Genomic DNA, 18,912 nt, shown 5'->3' with positions numbered 1-18,912 from the left:
CTCTACGACAAAGGTTATTTGTCATGTGCACAGGCTACAACAGGTGTAAAAAAGGACAGTGACATTCATACCTTGAGAGCTCTTTCCAACAATGCTGTAATAATAAAAGTAATATAGATAATAGAAAATAGAATACAAAAATATTTATTTTACATAACATTTAGGATTATCTTTATTGCCATTTCATTCATCACAAATGAACAAAATATCCAGATAGAAAAATATACACTCAGTGTACAAAACATTAGGAACACCTTCCTAATATTGCGTTGCATCCCTTTTGCCCTCAGAACAGCCTCAATTTCGAGCATGGACTCTACGAGGTGTTGAAAGCGTTCCACAGGGATGCTGGCCCATGTTGACTCCAATATTTCCCTCAGCTGTGTCAAGTTGACTGGATGTCCTTTGAGTGGTGGACAATTCTTGATACACAGGGGAAACTGTTGAGCGTGAAAAACCCAGCAGCGTTGCAGTTCTTGACACACTCAAACCAGTGTGCCTGGCACCTAACACTATACCCCATTCAAAGGCACTTAAATCTTTTGTCTTGCCCATTTACCCTCTGAATGGCACACATACACAATCCATGTGTCAATTGTCTCAAGGCTTAAAAATCCTGTCTCATTTGTCTCAAGACGTAAAAATCCTGTCTCATTTGTCTCAAGACGTAAAAATCCTGTCTCCTCCCCTTCATTTACACTGATTGAAGTTCATTTAACAGGTGACATCAATAAGGGATCAAATATTTCACCTTGATTCACCTGGTCAGTCTGTATGTAATGGAAAGAACATGTTTTGTACACAGTGTACAGTATACCATCACTCTAAGCACACACATCACATAAAAATACCACTTTTATAAAGAACTGAGCAACACATACATTTGATTAAACATCTTGCTGTATGAACACTGTATTTGGTAAAAATTGTGTATTTGACAGACATATTAGTAAATCAAGACAACAACATAATGTCGTTCTACAACATCACATGGTTGTGAAAATAATGTCAAATTCAGATGGAATGATTGCATTCTTTTTCCTATCTTTTTTTCACACTAACTGGTATTCAGCCATTTCAAGTACGTATCCCACATAGCTACGAAATGTTTCTGAATATAACATATGGCTTGTTAATTATAGCTGTAAAATTCCTCTGTCTAGTCTCCATTCAATTCACTGGCATGAGTCTGTTCTCCTTATTAGGGCCTTCTAGAAGGTGGGGCCTGTCTCTGGAGGAAAGGGCCAGAGTTGCCTCCCTCACCCCATCTCCCCTCACCCATCGCTGGCCATGCTTCCCCGTCGGCTCAGCCTCAACTCCGCCAGGCCCATCTTATTGATGGAGCTCTTGAGGGAATTCTGGAACATGGAGCTGGATAAGCAGTAGATGACCGGGTCCAGGGCGCTGTTAAGGTAGGTGAAGCCAATGGACAGGCTGAAAAGCTGGCCTGCCATTTTGTAGGAGTCACAGTCCCAAGGTCTGAACGCCTTGATATAGAGCGAAACTAGGCCTGTGGCGATGCCAGGAAAGAAACACAACACAAACACAGCCACAATTAGCCCCACCACCCGGATGGCCCGCCGCACCTTCTTCTCTTTGTCCAGCTGCCTTTGGCGCAGGATGCAGGCGATCCTGGCTGAGCAGAACAGCAGGAGCAGCAGGGGCAGGAAGAACTCCCCGACGAACACCATGTAGTGCAGCAGGATCGCCGGGGGAATCACGGTGTAGGAGCTGAAGCTGCGGCACAGGGAGATGTTGCCATGCTCCACTAGGAGGTTGGTGGCCAGCAGGGGGAGCCGCAGGGAGATCACTACCGCCCAGATGCCCCCCGCCACCATTCCCGCCTGAGTAGACGTCATGTGGTTGATGCGGTGGTGTGGATGGACCACCTTGAAGTAGCGGTCGAAGGCCACGCTAGTCATGAAGGCAATGCTTGCTGAACGGTTGACAGCCAGCATGAAGAGGTTGATCCGGCACCAGGCGTCGCCAAACACCCATTGTTCCCCACGGAGCAGGTTGTCAATGCGGAAGGGCAGGCAGATGAGCAGCATGAAGTCAGCCAGGACCAGGTTGAAGAGGAACAGAGTGTTGACCCTCCAGATCTTCAGATGGCAAGTGAAGATCCACAGGGCCACTACGTTGCCTGGCAGGCCCAGTATGAGCTCTATAATCAGGACAGGAGGCAGTATGTCGGCCACCAGATTCTGAGCGGATGGGCAGTGCAAGGACTGGTTCTCTCTGCCAGTAGAGTTATCGTGTGCTACTGTAGCCATTTCAGCCATCGTTAGATTAAGTATGATTTCGCTTCCAGGAAACGTTGGATGTTGCCGTTGGATGTTGCCGAAGTCCACCTCTTCCTCTTTTCAGAGTATCTCAGGGGAATATCTGTACGAACAAGGAAAACGTGAGAAAATAAAGTACATTTTTAACTGGGTCATGCTTTCAAGACAGAAACAGACAAATGTATTTTCTAAGAAATGTCTGTTCATTTTAATTTCTTAATTTAACCTTTATTTAAAACTTCTTAGGGCTGAGATCCCGGTAACAGGATCGATATGACAACAGCCAGTGAAAGTGCAGGGCGCCAAATTCAAAAAACAGAAATCTCATAATTACAATTCCTCAGACATACATGTGTCTTATACCATTTTAAAGGTAATCTTGTTGTTAATCCCACCAAAGTGTCTGATTTCAATTATGCTTTTCAGTGAAAGCACCACAAACGATTATGTTAGGTCACACCAAACCACAATAAGCACAGCCATTTTTCCAGCCAACGATAGGAGTCACAAAAAGCACAAATAGAGATAAAATTAATCACTAACCTTTGATGATCTTCAGCAGATGACACTCATAGGACTTCATGTTACACAATACATGTATGTTTTGTTTCATAAAGTTCAAATTTATATTAAAAAATCTTAGTTTACATTGGCGCGTTACATTCACTAGTTCCAAAAACATCCAGTGATTTTGTATAGCCACATTGTTTCAACAGAAATACTCATCATAAATGTAGATGAAAATACAAGTTATACACATGGAATTATAGATATACCTCTCCGTAATGCCACCGCTGTGTCAGATTTCAAAAAAACTTTACGGAAAAAGCAAACCATGCAATAATCTGAGACGGCGCTCAGAACAATAGTCAAATTAGCCGCCATGTTGGAGTCAACAGAAATCAGAAATTACATGATAAATGTTTCCTTACCTTTGATGATCTTCATCAGAATGCACTCCCAGGTATGCCAGGTCCACAATAAATGCTTGATTTGTTCGATAATGTCCGTTATTTATGTCCAATTAGCTACTTTTGTTAGCGCATTTGGTAAACAATTCCAAAGTCACGATGCGCGTTCCCTAAAAGCTGACGAAATGTCCAAAAGTTCAGTAACAGTCAGTAGAAACATGTCAAACGATGTATTGAATCAATCTTTAGAATGTTGTTAACATAAATCTTGAATAACGTTCCAACCGGAGAATTACATTGACTTAAGAGCTCCCTCTTATGTGAACGCGCATGGTCAAGTCATGGCAGACTTGACTAATTCCTCTCTCATTCGGCCCCCCTTCACAGTAGAGGCATCAGACAAAGTTCTACAGACTGTTGACATCTAGTGGAAGCCATGGGAAGTGAAAAGTCATTCATATCTCGCTGTGATTTCAATGGGATCTTGGTTGAAAATCGACCAACCTAATAATTGCCACTTCCTGTTTGGATTTTTTCTCAGGTTTTTGCCTGCCATTTGAGTTCTGTTATATTCACAGACTCACAGAATTCAAACAGTTTTAGAAACTTCAGAGTGTTTTCTATCCAATACTAATAATAAATATGCATATATTAGCAACTATGACTGAGGAGCAGGCCGTTTACTCTGGGCACCTCTGTGCACCTTTCATCCAAGCTACTCAATACTGCCCTGCAGCCACAAGAAGTTAACTAGGCAAGTCAGTTAAGAACAAATTCTTATTTACAATGACAGCCAAACCCAATCCAATTGCGAGCAGCCCTATGGGACTCCCAATCACGGCCGATGTGATTCAGCCTGGATTCAAACCAGGGACTGTAGTATCACCTCTTGCACTGAGATGCAGTTCCTTCGACCGCCGCGCCATTCGGGAGCCCCTTATTTGGTAAATAAATAAATAATGCTTTCCATGGGAAAGAGCTCAGCAAAACTAGCCTGGTTGAGGCTACGACTCACGTGACTACACGAGCTGAAGTCGAGAAGCTGGTGTTAGCAAGACTACAACAAAACACTACTGCAGCGATATTCTAAATTACTTTTTTCCCTCATCAATCTACACACAATGCCCCATAATGACAAAGCAAAAATATGTTTTTGTACATTTTCTGCAAATCTATTTAAAATAAAAAACTGAAATATCACATTTACATAATTGTTCAGACCCTGAGTTGCTGCACAGATATTTTCAGGTCTCTGCAGAGATGTTCTTTCTGGTTCAAGTCCGGGCTCTGGCTGGGCCACTCAAGGAAATTCAGAGACTTGTCCCGAAGCCACTCTTACGTTGTCTTGGCTGTGTGCTTAGGGTCATTGTCCTGTTGGAAGGTGAATCTTCGTCCCAGTCAGAGGTCCTGAGTGCCCTGGATCATCTTTCCCTCGATCCTGTCTAGTTTCCCAGTCCCTGCTGCTTAAAAACATCCTCACAGCATGATGCTGCCACCCCCATGCTTCACCGTAGGGATGGTGCCAGGTTTCCTCCAGACGTGACTCTTGGCATTCAGGCCAAAGAGTTCAATCTTGGTTTCATCAGACTTGAGAATCTTGGTTCTCATGGTCTGAGAGTCCTTTAGGTGCCTTTTGGCAAACACCAAGCGGGCTGTCATGTGCCTTTTACTGAGGAGAAGCTGCCGTCTGGCCACTCCATTACCATAAAAGCCAGATTGGTGGAGTGCTGCAGAGATGGTTGTCTTTCTGGAATGTTCCATCACCAAAGAGAAACTCTGGAGCTCTGTCAGAGTGAACATAGGGTTCTTGGTGACCTCCCTGGCCCTGGTCTTGGTGTTTCCAAACTTATTCCACTTAAGAATGATGGAGGCAACTGTGTTCTTGGGGACCTTCAATGCTGCAGAAATGTTTTGGTACCCTTCAGCAGATCTGTGCGTCGACATAATCCTGTCTCGGAGCTCTACAGACAGTTCCTTCGACCTCATGACTTGGTTTTTGCTCTGACATGCACTGTCAATTGTAGGACTTTATATAGACAGGTTAGTTTATTTTAACCAGAAAGCTTGAGCGTGCATAACTATTAACCCCCCCTCCCCAAAGTCAATACTTTGTAGAGCCACATTTTGCAGTGATTACAGCTGCAAGTCTCTTGGGTTATGTCTCTATAAACTTGGCATATCTAGCCACTGGGATTTTTGCCCATTCTTCAAGGCAAAACTGCTCCAGCACCTTCAAGTTGGATGGGTTCCGCTGGTGTATAGCGATCTTTAAGTCATACCACAGATTCTCAAATGGATTGAGGTCTGGGATTTGACTAGGCCATTCCAAGACATTTAAATGTTTCCCCTTAAACCATTCAAGTGTTGCTTTAGCAGTATGCTTAGGGTCATTGTCCTGCTGGAAGGTGAATCTCTGTCCCAGTCTCAAATCTCTGGAAGACTGAAACAGGTTTCCCCTCAAGAATTTCCCTGTATTTAGCGCTATCCATCATTCCTTCAATTCTGACCAGTTTCCCAGTCCCTGCCGATGAAAAACATCCCCACAGCATGATGCTGCCACCACAATGCTTCACTGTGGGGATGGTATTCTCGGGGTGATGCGAGGTGTTGGGTTTGTGCCAGAAATTGTGTTTTTCTTGATGGCCAAAAACTAAATTTTTGTCTCATCTGACCAGAGTACCTTCTTCCATATGTTTGGGGAGTCTCCCACATGCGTCTTGGCAAACACCAAACGTGTTTGCTTATTTTCTTTCTTTAAGCAATGGCTTTTTTTCTTGCCACTCTTCCGTAAAACCCAGCTCTGTGGAATGTACGGCTTAAAGTGGTCCTATGGACAGATACTCCAATCTCCGTTGTGGAGCTTTGCAGCTCCTTCAGGGTTATCTTTGGTCTCTTTGTTGCCTCTCGGATTAATGCCCTCCGTGCCTGGTCCGTGCGTTTTGGTGGGCGGCACTCTCTTGGCAGGTTTGTTTGGTGCTATATTCTTCCCATTTTTTAAATAATGGATTTAATGGTGATCTGTGGGATGTTCAAAGTTTCTGATATTTTTTATAACCCAACCCTGATCTTTACTTCTCCACAACTTTGTCCCTGAACTGTTTGGAGAGCTCCTTGGTCTTCATGGTACAGCTTACTTGGTGGTGCCCCTTGCTTAGTGATTTTGAAGCCTCTGGAGCCTTTCAGAACAGGTGTATATATACTGAGATCATGTGACAGATCATGTGACACTTACATTGCACACAGGTGGACTTTATTTAACTAATTATGTGACTTCTGAAGGTAATTGGTTGCACCAGATCTGATTTAGAGGCTTCATAGCAAAGGGGGTGAACACATACGCACGCACCACTTTTTCGTCTTTTATTTTTTTGAATTTTTTTAAACAATTTAATTTCACCAATTTAAACTATTTTGTGTATGTCCATTACATGAAATCCAGATAAAAATCAATTTAAATTATAGGTTGTAATGCAGCAAAATAGGAAAAACGTCAAGGGGGATGAATACTTTTGCAAGGCACTGTGACTATTAAAACCTACCGCATTGAACCAGGGCAAGGTGACTGGGAATATGGTTGAATACAAACAGTGTAGTTATTCCCTCCGTAATGCAATCAAACATTCAAAACGTCAGTACAGAGACAAACTGGAGTCGCAATTCAACGGCTCAGACACGAGACGTATGTGGCAAGGTCTACAGACATAGGGGAAAACAGCCACGTCACGGACATCAACGTCTTGCTCCCGGACAAGTAAACAACTTCTTCGCCCGCTTTGACGATAACACAGTGCCACCAACGCAACCCACTACCAAGGACTTTGGATTTTCGTTCTTCGTTGCCAACGTGAGTAAGTCATTTAAGTGTTTTAACCCTCGCAAGGCTGGCATCCCTAGCCGCGTCCTCAGAGCATGCGCAGACCAGCTGGCTTGAGTGTTTACGGACATATTCAATCTCTCCCTATCCCAGTCTGCTGTCCCCACTTGATTCAAGACGTCCACCACTGTTCCTGTACCCAAGAAAGCAACGGCAACTGAACTAAATGACTATCGCCCTGTAGCAATCACTTCTGGCTAGTTAAGGATCTTACCTGACACTCTAGACCCACTTCAATTTGATTACCGCCCCAATATATCCACAGACGATGGAATCTAACTACGTAAGAATACTGTTCCTTGACTATAGCTCAGATTTCAACACCATAGTACCCTCCAAGTTCATCATTAAGCTCAGGGCCCTGGATCTGAACCCCGCTCTGTGAAGTTTCTAAAACTGTTTGAATGATGTCTGTGAGTATAACAGAACTCATATGGCAGTCAAAAACCTGAGAAAAAATCCTGGAAGGAGAGTTTACAGTCTAGCCAGACACCTAGGTATTTGTAGTTGTCCACATATTCTAAGTCAGAACCGTCAAGAGTAGTGACGCTTGTCGGGCGGGCTGGTGGGGGCAGCGATCGGTTGAAGAGCATGAATTTGGTTTTACTAGCGTTTAAGAGCAGTTGGAGGCCACGGAAGGAGTGTTGTATGGCATTGAAGCTCATTTGGAGGTTTGTTAACAAAGTGTCGAAAGAAGGGCCAGATGTATACAGAATGGTGTCATTTGCGTAGAGGTGGATCAGAGAATCACCCGCAGCAATAGCAACATCATTGATATACAGAGAAAAGAGAAGGACCAAGAATTTAACCCTGTGGTACCCCCATAGAGACTGTCAGATGTCCGAACAACAGGCCCTCCGATTTGACACACTGAACTCTATCTAAGAAGTAGTTGGTGAACCAGGCGAGACAGTCATTTGAGAAACCAAGGCTGTTGAGTCTGCCGATAAAAATACAGTGATTGACAGATTCGAAAGCCTTGGCCAGGTTGATGGAGACGGCTGCACAGTACTGTCTATTATCGATGGCGGTTATGATATTGTTTAGTACCTTGAGCGTGGCTGAGGTGCACCCGTGACCAGCTCGGAAACCGGATTGCACAGCGGAGATGGTACGGTGGGATTCGAAATGGTCAGTGATCTGTTTGTTAACTTGGCTTTCGAAGACTTTGGAAAGGCATGGCAGGATGGATATAGGTCTGTAACAGTTTTGGTCTAGAGTGTCACCCCCTTTGAAGAGGGGGATGACCGTGGCTGCTTTCCAATCTTTAGGAATCTCGGGCGATACGAAAGAGACGTTGAACAGACTAGTAATAGAGGTTGCAGATTGTCTAGCCCAGCTGATTTGTACGGGTCCAGGTTTTGCAGCTCTTTCATAACATCTGCTATCTGGATTTGGGTGAAGGAAAAGCTGAGGAGGCTTGGGCAAGTAGCTGCGGGGGGTGCAGAGCTGTTGGCCGGGGTTGGGGTAGCCAGGAGGAAGGCATGGCCAGCCGTAGAGAAATGCTTATTGAAATTCTCGATTATCGTGGATTTATCGGTGGTGACAGTGTTTCCTAGCCTCAGTGCAGTGGGCAGCTGGGAAGAGGTGCTCTTATTCTTTGTGGACTTTACAGTGTCCCACAACTTTTTGGAGTTAGAACTGCAGGATGCAAATTTCTGTTTGAAAAAGCTAGCCTTTGCTTTCCTAACTGACTGTGTGTATTGGTTCCTGTCTTGTCTGAAAAGTTGCATATCACGGGGACTATTCGATGCTAGTGCAGTACGCCACAGGCTGTTTTTGTGCTGGTCGAGGGCAGTCATTTTTTTGAAAGGGGCATGCTTATTTAAGATGGTGAGGAAATTACTTTTAAAGAACAACCAGGCATCCTCTACTGACGGGATGAGGTCAATATCCTTCCAGGATACCCGGGCCAGGTCGATTAGAAAGGCCTGTTCGCAGAAATGTTTTAGGGAGTGTTTGACAGTGATGAGAGGTGGTCGTTTGACCGCGGACCCATAACAGATGCAGGCAATGAGGTAGTGATCGCTGAGATCCTGATTGAAAACAGCAGAGGTGTATTTGGAGGGCAAGTTGGTCAGGATAATATCTATCAGGGTGCCCATGTTTACAGATTTAGGATTGTACCTGGTGGGTTCCTTGATAATTTGTGTGAGATTGAGGGGATCTAGCTTAGATTGTAGGACGGCCGGGGTGTTAAGCATATCCCAGTTTAGGTCACTTAGGAGAACGAACTCTGAAGATAGATGTGGGGCAATCAATTCACATATGGTGTCCAGGGCACAGCTGGGAGCTGAGGGGGGTCTATAACAGGTGGCAACAGTGAGAGACTTATTTCTGGAGAGATTCATTTTTAAAATTAGAATCTCGAACTCTTTGGGCATAGACCTGGAAAGTATGACAGAACTTTGCAAGCTATCTCTGCAGTAGATTACAACTTCTCCCCCTTTGGCAGTTCTATCTTGCCGGAAAATGTTGTAGTTGGTGATGGAAATCTCAGAATTTTTGGTGGCCTTCCTCAGCCAGGATTCAGACACGGCAAGGACATCAGGGTTGGCGTAGTGTGCTAAAGCAGTGAGTAAAACAAACTTAGGGAGGAGGCTTCTGATGTTAACATACATGAAACCAAGGCTTTTACGGTTACAGAAGTCAACAAATGAGAGCGCCTGGGGACACACAGGGCCTGGGTTAACCTCTACATCACCTGAGGAGGAGTAGGATGAGGGTACGGCTAAAGGCTATCATAACTGGTCGTCTAGTGCGTTGGGGACAGAGAATAAAAGGAACAGGTTTATGGGCGTGGTAGAATAGATTCAGGGCATAATGTACAGACAGGGGTATGGTAGGGTGTGGGTACAGTGCAGGTAAACCTAGGCATTGAGTGACGATGAGAGAGGTTGCATCTCTGGTGGCACTAGTTATGCTAGGTGAGGTCACCGAATGTGTGGGAGGTGGGACAAAAGAGGTATCTGAGGCATGTTTAGTGGGGCTAAGGGCTCCGCAGTAAAATAAAACAATAATAACTACCCTAAACAACAGTATACAAGGCATATTGACATTAGAGAGAGACATAAAGCGAGGCATAAATGAATCACAGGTGTTGATTGGGAGAGCTAGCTAAGACAACAACCGTAAGACAACAACAACTAATCAGCTAAGACAACAACAACAGGTAAAATGGCAATGAATGGGCAGAGAGGGTCAGTTAACTACACACAGGGACTGAGTTCGTGGCTGGGGACAACAGATAAACAAAATGGAGTAGCGTGATTAATGAACAGTCCAGCAGGCTACTACGCTAACAAGCGGGAGACACGGAGTTCTTTAAAATAGCAGGCCGGGGCTAGCAGACGTGTCCTCACCGACGTCCGGCAAAGGCCGGTTGAGGGCACAATGGACGGAATTACGTTGGCAGACCAGTCGTGATGGATCGGTGTGGCTCCGTGTCGACAAAGAGTCCAGGTCAATTGGCAAAAGAGGTATTGTAGCTGGAGTAATTTCATCTGCTAGCCGGGAGATGCGCATGGCTCGAAGCTAACTGGTGCTAGCTTCGGGACAAGGGCATTAGCCACTAGGTAGCAGCTAGCCAGCTGCGATGATCCGATGCAAAGGTCCAGAGCTTACGACAGGAATCCGGTGATGTAGTGGCTTCTAGTCGTGTTAGGGAAGAGTACGGCAGGCATCAGCTGTGTAGCTGCTGATAATAATGTTTACATACTGCTTTACTCATCTCATATGTATATACTGTATTCTATTTTACTGTATTTTAGTCAATGCACTCCAACATTGCTTGTCCTAATATTTAAATATTTCTTAATTCCATTCTTTTACTTTTAGATGTGTTTGTATTGTTGTGAATTGTTAGATACTGCACTGTTGGAGCTAGGAACACAAGCATTTCGCTACACCCGCAATAACATCTGCTAAATATGTGTATGTGACCAATAACATTTTATTTGATTTAAATAGTGACTTTCCATTTTTCCAATTAAACAATGTTCTGTTTTAAATTGAAATATTACACACCCTTTCACTTCTTTGTATATTCCAGCCTCACTTGCCATGCATTCAGAAAAAACACAGCATAGAATTAAATGATGTATGTTCTAAGCTCAAAATGGACTCCTCCCTTCAGTGCATGTTCACTGGAAATGCTTGCTTGTAAACACTGTATTTTTCATGAACAGCTGATGAAATTACCTTTTGATGTAGAATAAGCCTTTGATGAGAAACATGAAACAGACATGAGAAACCACATTTCGAAAAAACATACAGTTATATACAGTGGGGAGAACAAGTATTTGATACACTGCCGATTTTGCAGATTTTCCTACTTAAAAAGCATGTAGAGGTCTGTAATTTTTATCATAGGTACACTTCAACTGTGAGAGACGGAATCTAAAACAAAAATCCAGAAAATCACATTGTATGATTTTTAAGTAATTAATTAGCATTTTATTGCATGACATAAGTATTTGATACATCAGAAAAGCAGAACTTAATATTTGGTACAGAATCCTTTGTTTGCAATTACAGAGATCATACGTTTCCTGTAGTTCTTGACCAGGTTTGCACACACTGCAGCAGGGATTTTGGCCCACTCCTCCATACAGACCTTCTCCAGATCCTTCAGGTTTCGGGGCTGTCGCTGGGCAATACGGACTTTCAGCTCCCTCCAAAGATTTTCTATTGGGTTTAGGTCTGGAGACTGGCTAGGCCACTCCAGGACCTTGAGATACTTCTTACGGAGCCACTCCTTAGTTGCCCTGGCTGTGTGTTTCGGGTCGTTGTCATGCTGGAAGACCCAGCCACGACCCATCATCAATGCTCTTACTGAGGGAAGGAGGTTGTTGGCTAAGATCTCGCAATACATGGCCCCATCCATCCTCCCCTCAATACGGTGCAGTCGTCCTGTCCCCTTTGCAGAAAAGCATCCGTAAAGAATGATGTTTCCACCTCCATGCTTCACGGTTGGGATGGTGTTCTTGGGGTTGTACTCATCCTTCTTCTTCCTCCAAACACGGCGAGTGGAGTTTAGACCAAAAAGCTCTATTTTTGAATCATCAGAGCACATGACCTTCTCCCATTCCTCCTCTGGATCATCCAGATGGTCATTGGCAAACTTCAGACGGGCCTGGACATGCGCCTGCTTGAGCAGGGGGACCTTGTGTGCGCTGCAGGATTTTAATCCATGACGGCGTAGTGTGTTACTAATGGTTTTCTTTGAGACTGTGGTCCCAGCTCTCTTCAGGTCATTGACCAGGTCCTGCCGTGTAGTTCTGGGCTGATCCCTCACCTTCCTCATGATCATTGATGCCCCACGAGGTGAGATCTTGCATGGAGCCCCAGACCGAGGGTGATTGACCATCATCTTGAACTTCTTCTATTTTCTTCTATCTTCTAATAATTGCGCCAACAGTTGTTGCCTTCTCACCAAGCTGCTTGCCTATTGTCCTGTAGCCCATCCCAGCCTTGTGCAGGTCTACAATTTTATCCCTGATGTCCTTACACAGCTCTCTGGTCTTGGCCATTGTGGAGAGGTTGGAGTCTGTTTGATTGAGTGTGTGGACAGGTGTCTTTTATACAGGTAACGAGTTCAAACAGGTGCAGTTAATACAGGTAATGAGTGGAGAACAGGAGGGCTTCTTAAAGAAAAACTAACAGGTCTGTGAGAGCTGGAATTCTTACTGGTTGGTAGGTGATCAAATACTTATGTCATGCAATAAAATGCAAATTAATTACTTAAAAATCATACAATGTGATTTTCTGGATTTTTGTTTTAGATTCCGTCTCTCACAGTTGAAGTGTACCTATGATAAAAATTACAGACCTCTACATGCTTTGTAAGTAGGAAAACCTGCAAAATCGGCAGTGTATCAAATACTTGTTCTCCCCACTGTATATATTGTTACGTTCCACACCGAGAAAACCTAAAATGACGCTCAAACAGAAGGGGAAACTAACAGAGTCACTGACCAACAACCAAAATGAAACAGGCGGGGTTTTAGGCAGGGTTCTGAAAGACCCTGGATCCTAAAAGACACACACCATGAGCGGCCACTAAATTTGCCCAAGAAGAGGCAAACAAAAGAAAAACCCACAACAAACTTAAAGACAGGAATCAAACCAAAAAGGTGGAGATAAACAAAATCTGGGAAATCAGAAAAAGGATTGTTTGTCTAGAAATCAAAATAGGGAGAGAGCCAACTAAAGGTCAACTAAAGACAACTGCTAGCTAATATTGCAAGTTATAGCATTGTAATAGTGTATGTGTCAGTTGTCTAAGGAGGACATTAAACTTAACCATCTAGTTATCGGTCGTGTCGTGGCATCCCTTTCAACCACACACCTCACAAGTGTAATCATGACAATGTTATAACGTTTTAACATATTTAGAATATGTATCCACTACTCACCAGTTGAGTCATGCGTTTGGGGTCAGTGTGACATCAATTGGGTTTGAAAGGCAGTCTATGCTCCCCTCAACATATCTCCTCTCCTGTGTGTCTCCACTGTTCAGGCTTTTCTGTTGGTTTAAAGAGGAACGTCTTGAGATTAACTTTAAGAATGACTTCCTCTGAGGACTGGCCAGAGCCAGTGTGACATCACAAACAGCAATATCTATTTAGCTAATTCAGGAAGTTTGCAGTCACAACCCAACCTTCATTTCTATGTCATCTGTCTCACCCACACCGCTTTATCTTTGTCATCGTTTTGACATGCAACTGCTTGTTCACAGCAATAGGGGATTCTGTTCCAAATACCAGTGAATCATGATCTAGAGATACGAGAAGGTGAAATGTGCTGGCCTTATAGGAAGAAAACTAGGCATACATCTGGGGGACGACTTTTTGCTGAGGCACAAAGTTCCACTATTACCCAAGAGTTGTCAAATCAAATCAAATCAAACTTAATTTGTCACATGCGCCGAATACAACAAGTGTAGACCTTACCGTGAAATGCTTACTTACAAGCCCTTAACCAACAGTGCAGTTCAAGAAGAGTTAAGAAAATATTTACCAAATGAAGTAAAAATTATTAAAAAAGTAACGTAATAACATAACAATAACGAGGCTATATACAAGGGGGCACCGGTACCAAGTCAGTGTGCGGGGCTACAGGTTAGTTGAGGTAATTTGTACATGTAGGTAAGGATGAAGTGACTATAAATAGATAATAAACAGGGAGTAGCAGCAGTGTACAGAACAATGTAAATAGTCCGGTGGTGATTTGATTAATTGTTCAGCAGTCTTATGGCCCAGGGGTAGAAGCTGTTGAGGAGCCTTTTGGTCATTGACTTGGCTCTCCGGTACCGCTTGCAGTGCGGTAGCAGGGAAAACAGTCTATGACTTGGGTGACTGGAGTCTCTGACAATTTTATAGGCTTTCCTCTGACACCGCCTATTATATAGTTTGTGGATGGCAAGAAGCTTGGCCCCAGTGATGTATTGGGCCGTATGCACTACCCTCTGTAGCGACATACGGTCAGATGCCGAGCAGTTGCCATACCAGGTGGTCACGCAACTGGTCAGGATGCTCTCGATGGTGCAGCTGTATAACTTTTTGAGGAACTGGGGATCCATGCCAAATCTTTTCAGTCTCCCGAGGGGAAAAAGGTTTTGTCGTGCCCTCTTCACGACTGTCTTGGTATGTTTGGACCATGATATTTCGTTGGTGATGTGGACACCAAGGAACTTGAAACTCTCAACCCGCTCCACTACAGTCCCGTCGATGTTAATGGGGGCCTGTTCGGCCTGAATTTTCCTGTAGTCCACGATCAGCTCCTTTGTCTTGCTCACATTGAGGGAGAGGTTGTTGTCCTGAGACCACACTGCCAGTTCTCTGATCTCCTCCCTATAGGCTGTCTCATCATTGTCTGTGATCAGGCTTACCACTGTTTTGTTCTCAGCAAACTTAATGATGGTGTTGGAGTCGTGTTTGGCAACGCAGTTGTGTGTGAACAGGGAGTTATTGAGGTGGCTAAGTACACACCCCTGAGGAGCCTCAGTGTTGAGGGTCAGCGTGGCAGACGTGTTGTTGCCTACCCTTATCACCTGGGGGGCGGCCCATTAGGAAGTCCAGGATCCAGTTGCAGAGGGAGGTGTTTAATCCCAGGATCCTTAGTTTAATGATGAGCTTCGTGGGCTCTATGGTGTTGAATGCTGAGCTGTAGTCAATGAACAGCATTCTCACATAGGTGTTCCTTTTGTACAAGTGGGAAAGGGCAGTGTAGACTACGATTGAGATTGCGTCATCTGTGGATCTGTTGAGGTGGTATGCGAATTGGAGTGGGTCTAAGGTATCCGGGAGTATGCTGTTGATGTGAGCCATGACCAGCCTTTCAAAGCTCTTCATGGCTACCGACCGGTAATCATTTAGTCAGGTTACCTTTGCTTCTTTGGGCACAGGGACTATGGTGGTCTGCTTGAAACATGTAGGTATTACAGACTCGGTCAGGGAGAGGTTGAAAATGTCAGTGAAGACACTTGCCAGTTGGTCCGCGCATGCTTGGAGTACACGTCCTGGTAATCCGTCTGGCCCCGCAGCTTTGGGAATGTTGACCTGTTTAAAGGTCTTGCTCACATTGGCTACCGAGAGCGTTATCATACAGTCATCCAGAACAGCTGGTGCTCTCGTGCATGCTTCAGTGTTGCTTGCCTCGACGCAAGCATAAAAGGCATTTAGCTCATCTGGTATGCTCGCGTCACTGGGCAGCTTGCGTCTGGGTTTCCCTTTGTAGTCCGTAATAGTTTTCAAGCCCTAACCACATCCGACGAGCGTCATAGTCGGTGTAGTAGGATTCAATCTTAATCCTGTATTGACACTTTGCTTGTTTGATGGTTCGTCTGAGGGCATAGCCAGATTTCTTATAAGCCTCCGGATTAGTGTCCTCTTCCTTGAAAGCGGCAGCTCTAGCCTTTAGTTCGATGCGGATGTTGCCTGTAATCCATGGCTTCTGGTTGGGATATGTATGTACGGTCTGAGTAAAGGTGGTCTACAGTTTGTTTTCCTCTGGTTGCACATGTGACATGCTTGTAAAAAAAATTGGTTAAACTGATTTAAGTTTGCCTACATTAAAGTCCACGGCCACTAGGAGCGCCGCTTCTGGATGAGCATTTTTTGTTGGCTTATGGCCTTATAGAGTTGGTTGAGTGCGGTGTTAGTACCAGCATTGGTCTGTGGTGGTAAATAGACGGCTATGAATAATATAGATGAGAACTCTCTTGGTAGATAGTGTGGTCTACAACTTATCACAAGGTACTCTACCTCAGGCAAGCAATACCTCGAGACTTCTTTAATATTAAACATTGCGCAGCTGTTATTGACAAAAAGGACAACACAGTCAAGGTATTGGAGTGGCCATCACGACGCCCTGACCTCTATCCTATAGAAAATTTGTGTGAAGAACTGAAAAAGTATGTGCGAGCAAGGAGGCCGACAAACCTGACTCAGTTACACCAGTTATGTCAGGAAGAATGGGCCAAAATTCACCTAACTTATTGTGGGAAGCTTGTGGAAGGCTACCCGAAATGTTTGACCCAATTTAAACAATTTAAAGGCAATGCTACCAAATACGAATTGAGTGTATGTAAACTTCTGACCCTCTGGGAATGTGATGAAATAAAGAAATCATTCTCTCTACTATTTTTCTGACATTTCACATTCTTAAAATAAAGTGGTGATCTTAACTGACCTAAAACAGATTCTTTTTACTAGGTTTGAATGTCAGGAATTGTGAAAAACTGAGTTTAAATTTATTTGGCTAAGGTGTATGTAAACTTCCGACTTCAACTGTATATATACAGTTGAAATCGGAAGTTTACATACACTTAGGTTGGAGTCATTAAAACTCGTTTTTCAACCACTCCACAAATTTCTTGTTAACAAAATATAGTTTTGGCAAGTCGGTTAGGACATCTTCTTTGTGCATGACACAATTTATTTTTCCATCAATTGTTTATAGACAGATTATTTCACTTATAATTCACTGTATAGCAATTCCAGTGGGTCAGAGGTTTACATACACTAAGTTGACTGTGCCTTTAATTAGCTTGGAAAATTCCAGAAAATGATGTAATGGCTTTAGAAGCTTCTGATAGGCTTATTGACATAATTTGAGTCAATTGGAGTTGTACCTGTGGATGAATTTCAAGGCCTACCTTCAAACTCAGTGCCTCTTTGCTTGACATCACGGGGAAGTCAAAAGCAATCAGCCAAGACCTCAGAAAAAAAATTGTTTGTAGACCTCCACAAGTCTGGTTTATCCTTGGGAGCATTTTACCGAACACTTGAAGGTATCACGTTCATCTGTACAAACAATAGTATGCAAGTATAAACACCATGGGACCACGCAGCAGTCATACCACTCAGGAAGGAGACGCGTTCTGTCTCCTAGAGATGAACTTACTTTGGTGCGAAAAGTGCAAATCAATCCCAGAACATGTATTTTGCTAAGGTGTATGTAAACTTCCGACTTCAACTGTATATATATACTGTATATACACTGCTCAAAAAAATAAAGGGAACACTAAATAACACATCCTAGATCTGAATGAATGAAATATTCTTATTAAATACTTTTTTCTTTACATAGTTGAATGTGCTGACAACAAAATCACACAAAAATTATCAATGGAAATCAAATATATCAACCCATGGAGGTCTGGATTTGGAGTCACACTCAAAATTAAAGTGGAAAACCACACTACAGGCTGATCCAACTTTGATGTAATGTCCTTAAAACAAGTCAAAATGAGGCTCAGTAGTGTGTGTGGCCTCCACGTGCCTGTATGACCTCCCTACAACGCCTGGGCATGCTCCTGATGAGGTGGCGGATGGTCTCCTGAGGCATCTCCTCCCAGACCTGGACTAAAGCATCCGCCAACTCCTCGACAGTCTGTGGTGCAACGTGGCGTTGGTGGATGGAGCGAAACATGATGTCCCAGATGTGCTCAATTGGATTCAGGTCTGGGGAACGGGCGGGCCAGTCCATAGCATCAATGCCTTCCTCTTGCAGGAACTGCTGACACCCTCCAGCCACATGAGGTCTAGCATTGTCTTGCATTAGGAGGAACCCAGGGCCAACCGCACCAGCATATGGTCTCACAAGGGGTCTGAGGATCTCATCTCGGTACCTAATGGCAGTCAGGCTTCCTCTGGCGAGCACATGGAGGGCTGTGCGGCCCCCCAAAGAAATGCCACCCCACACCATGACTGACCCACCGCCAAACCGGTCATGCTGGAGGATGTTGCAGGCAGCAGAAGGTTCTCCACGGCGTCTCCAGACTCTGTCACGTCTGTCACGTGCTCAGTGTGAACCTGCTTTCATCTGTGAAGAGCACAGGGCGCCAGTGGCGAATTTGCCAATCTTGGTGTTCTCTGGCAAATGCCAAACGTCCTGCACGGTGTTGGGCTGTAAGCACAACCCCCACCTGTGGACGTCGGGCCCTCATACCACCCTCATGGAGTCTGTTTCTGACCGTTTGAGCAGACACATGCACATTTGTGGCCTGCTGGAGGTCATTTTGCAGGGCTCTGGCAGTGCTCCTCCTGCTCAAAGGCGGAGGTAGCGGTCCTGCTGCTGGGTTGTTGCCCTCCTACGGCCTCCTCCACGTCTCCTGATGTACTAGCCTGTCTCCTGGTAGCGCATCCATGCTCTGGACACTACGCTGACAGACACAGCAAACCTTCTTGCCACAGCTCGCATTGATGTGCCATCCTGGATGAGCTGCACTACCTGAGCCACTTGTGTGGGTTGTAGACTCCGTCTCATGCTACCACTAGAGTGAAAGCACCGCCAGCATTCAAAAGTGAGCAAAACATCAGCCAGGAAGCATAGGAACTGA

General features: G+C 44.4%; 1 protein-coding gene across 1 annotated transcript; it reads right to left on the bottom strand.

The window, feature by feature from the left end:
- Positions 1–837: 837 nt before the first annotated feature.
- On the bottom strand, positions 838–13,614 carry hcar1-3 (hydroxycarboxylic acid receptor 1-3). Its single transcript, XM_071392870.1, has 2 exons — positions 13,484–13,614; positions 838–2,385 (listed from the first exon to the last, which is right to left on the bottom strand). The coding sequence occupies exon 2, from the start codon at positions 2,280–2,282 to the stop codon at positions 1,275–1,277; it is 1,008 nt and encodes a 335-aa protein (XP_071248971.1). The 5' UTR covers positions 2,283–2,385; positions 13,484–13,614; the 3' UTR covers positions 838–1,274.
- Positions 13,615–18,912: the final 5,298 nt, after the last annotated feature.

Source organism: Salvelinus alpinus, chromosome 3 (genome assembly GCF_045679555.1).
Source record: "Salvelinus alpinus chromosome 3, SLU_Salpinus.1, whole genome shotgun sequence".
Taxonomy (NCBI): Eukaryota; Metazoa; Chordata; class Actinopteri; order Salmoniformes; family Salmonidae; genus Salvelinus; species Salvelinus alpinus.
The sequence above is the reverse complement of the archived record's forward strand: the minus strand, read 5'-3'. Positions and strand labels throughout refer to the sequence as shown.

Bases quoted from the DNA above. Each gene is read 5' to 3' on its own strand.
- hcar1-3 (XM_071392870.1), bottom strand. From the start codon at position 2,282: ATGGCTGAAATGGCTACAGTAGCACACGATAACTCTACTGGCAGAGAG.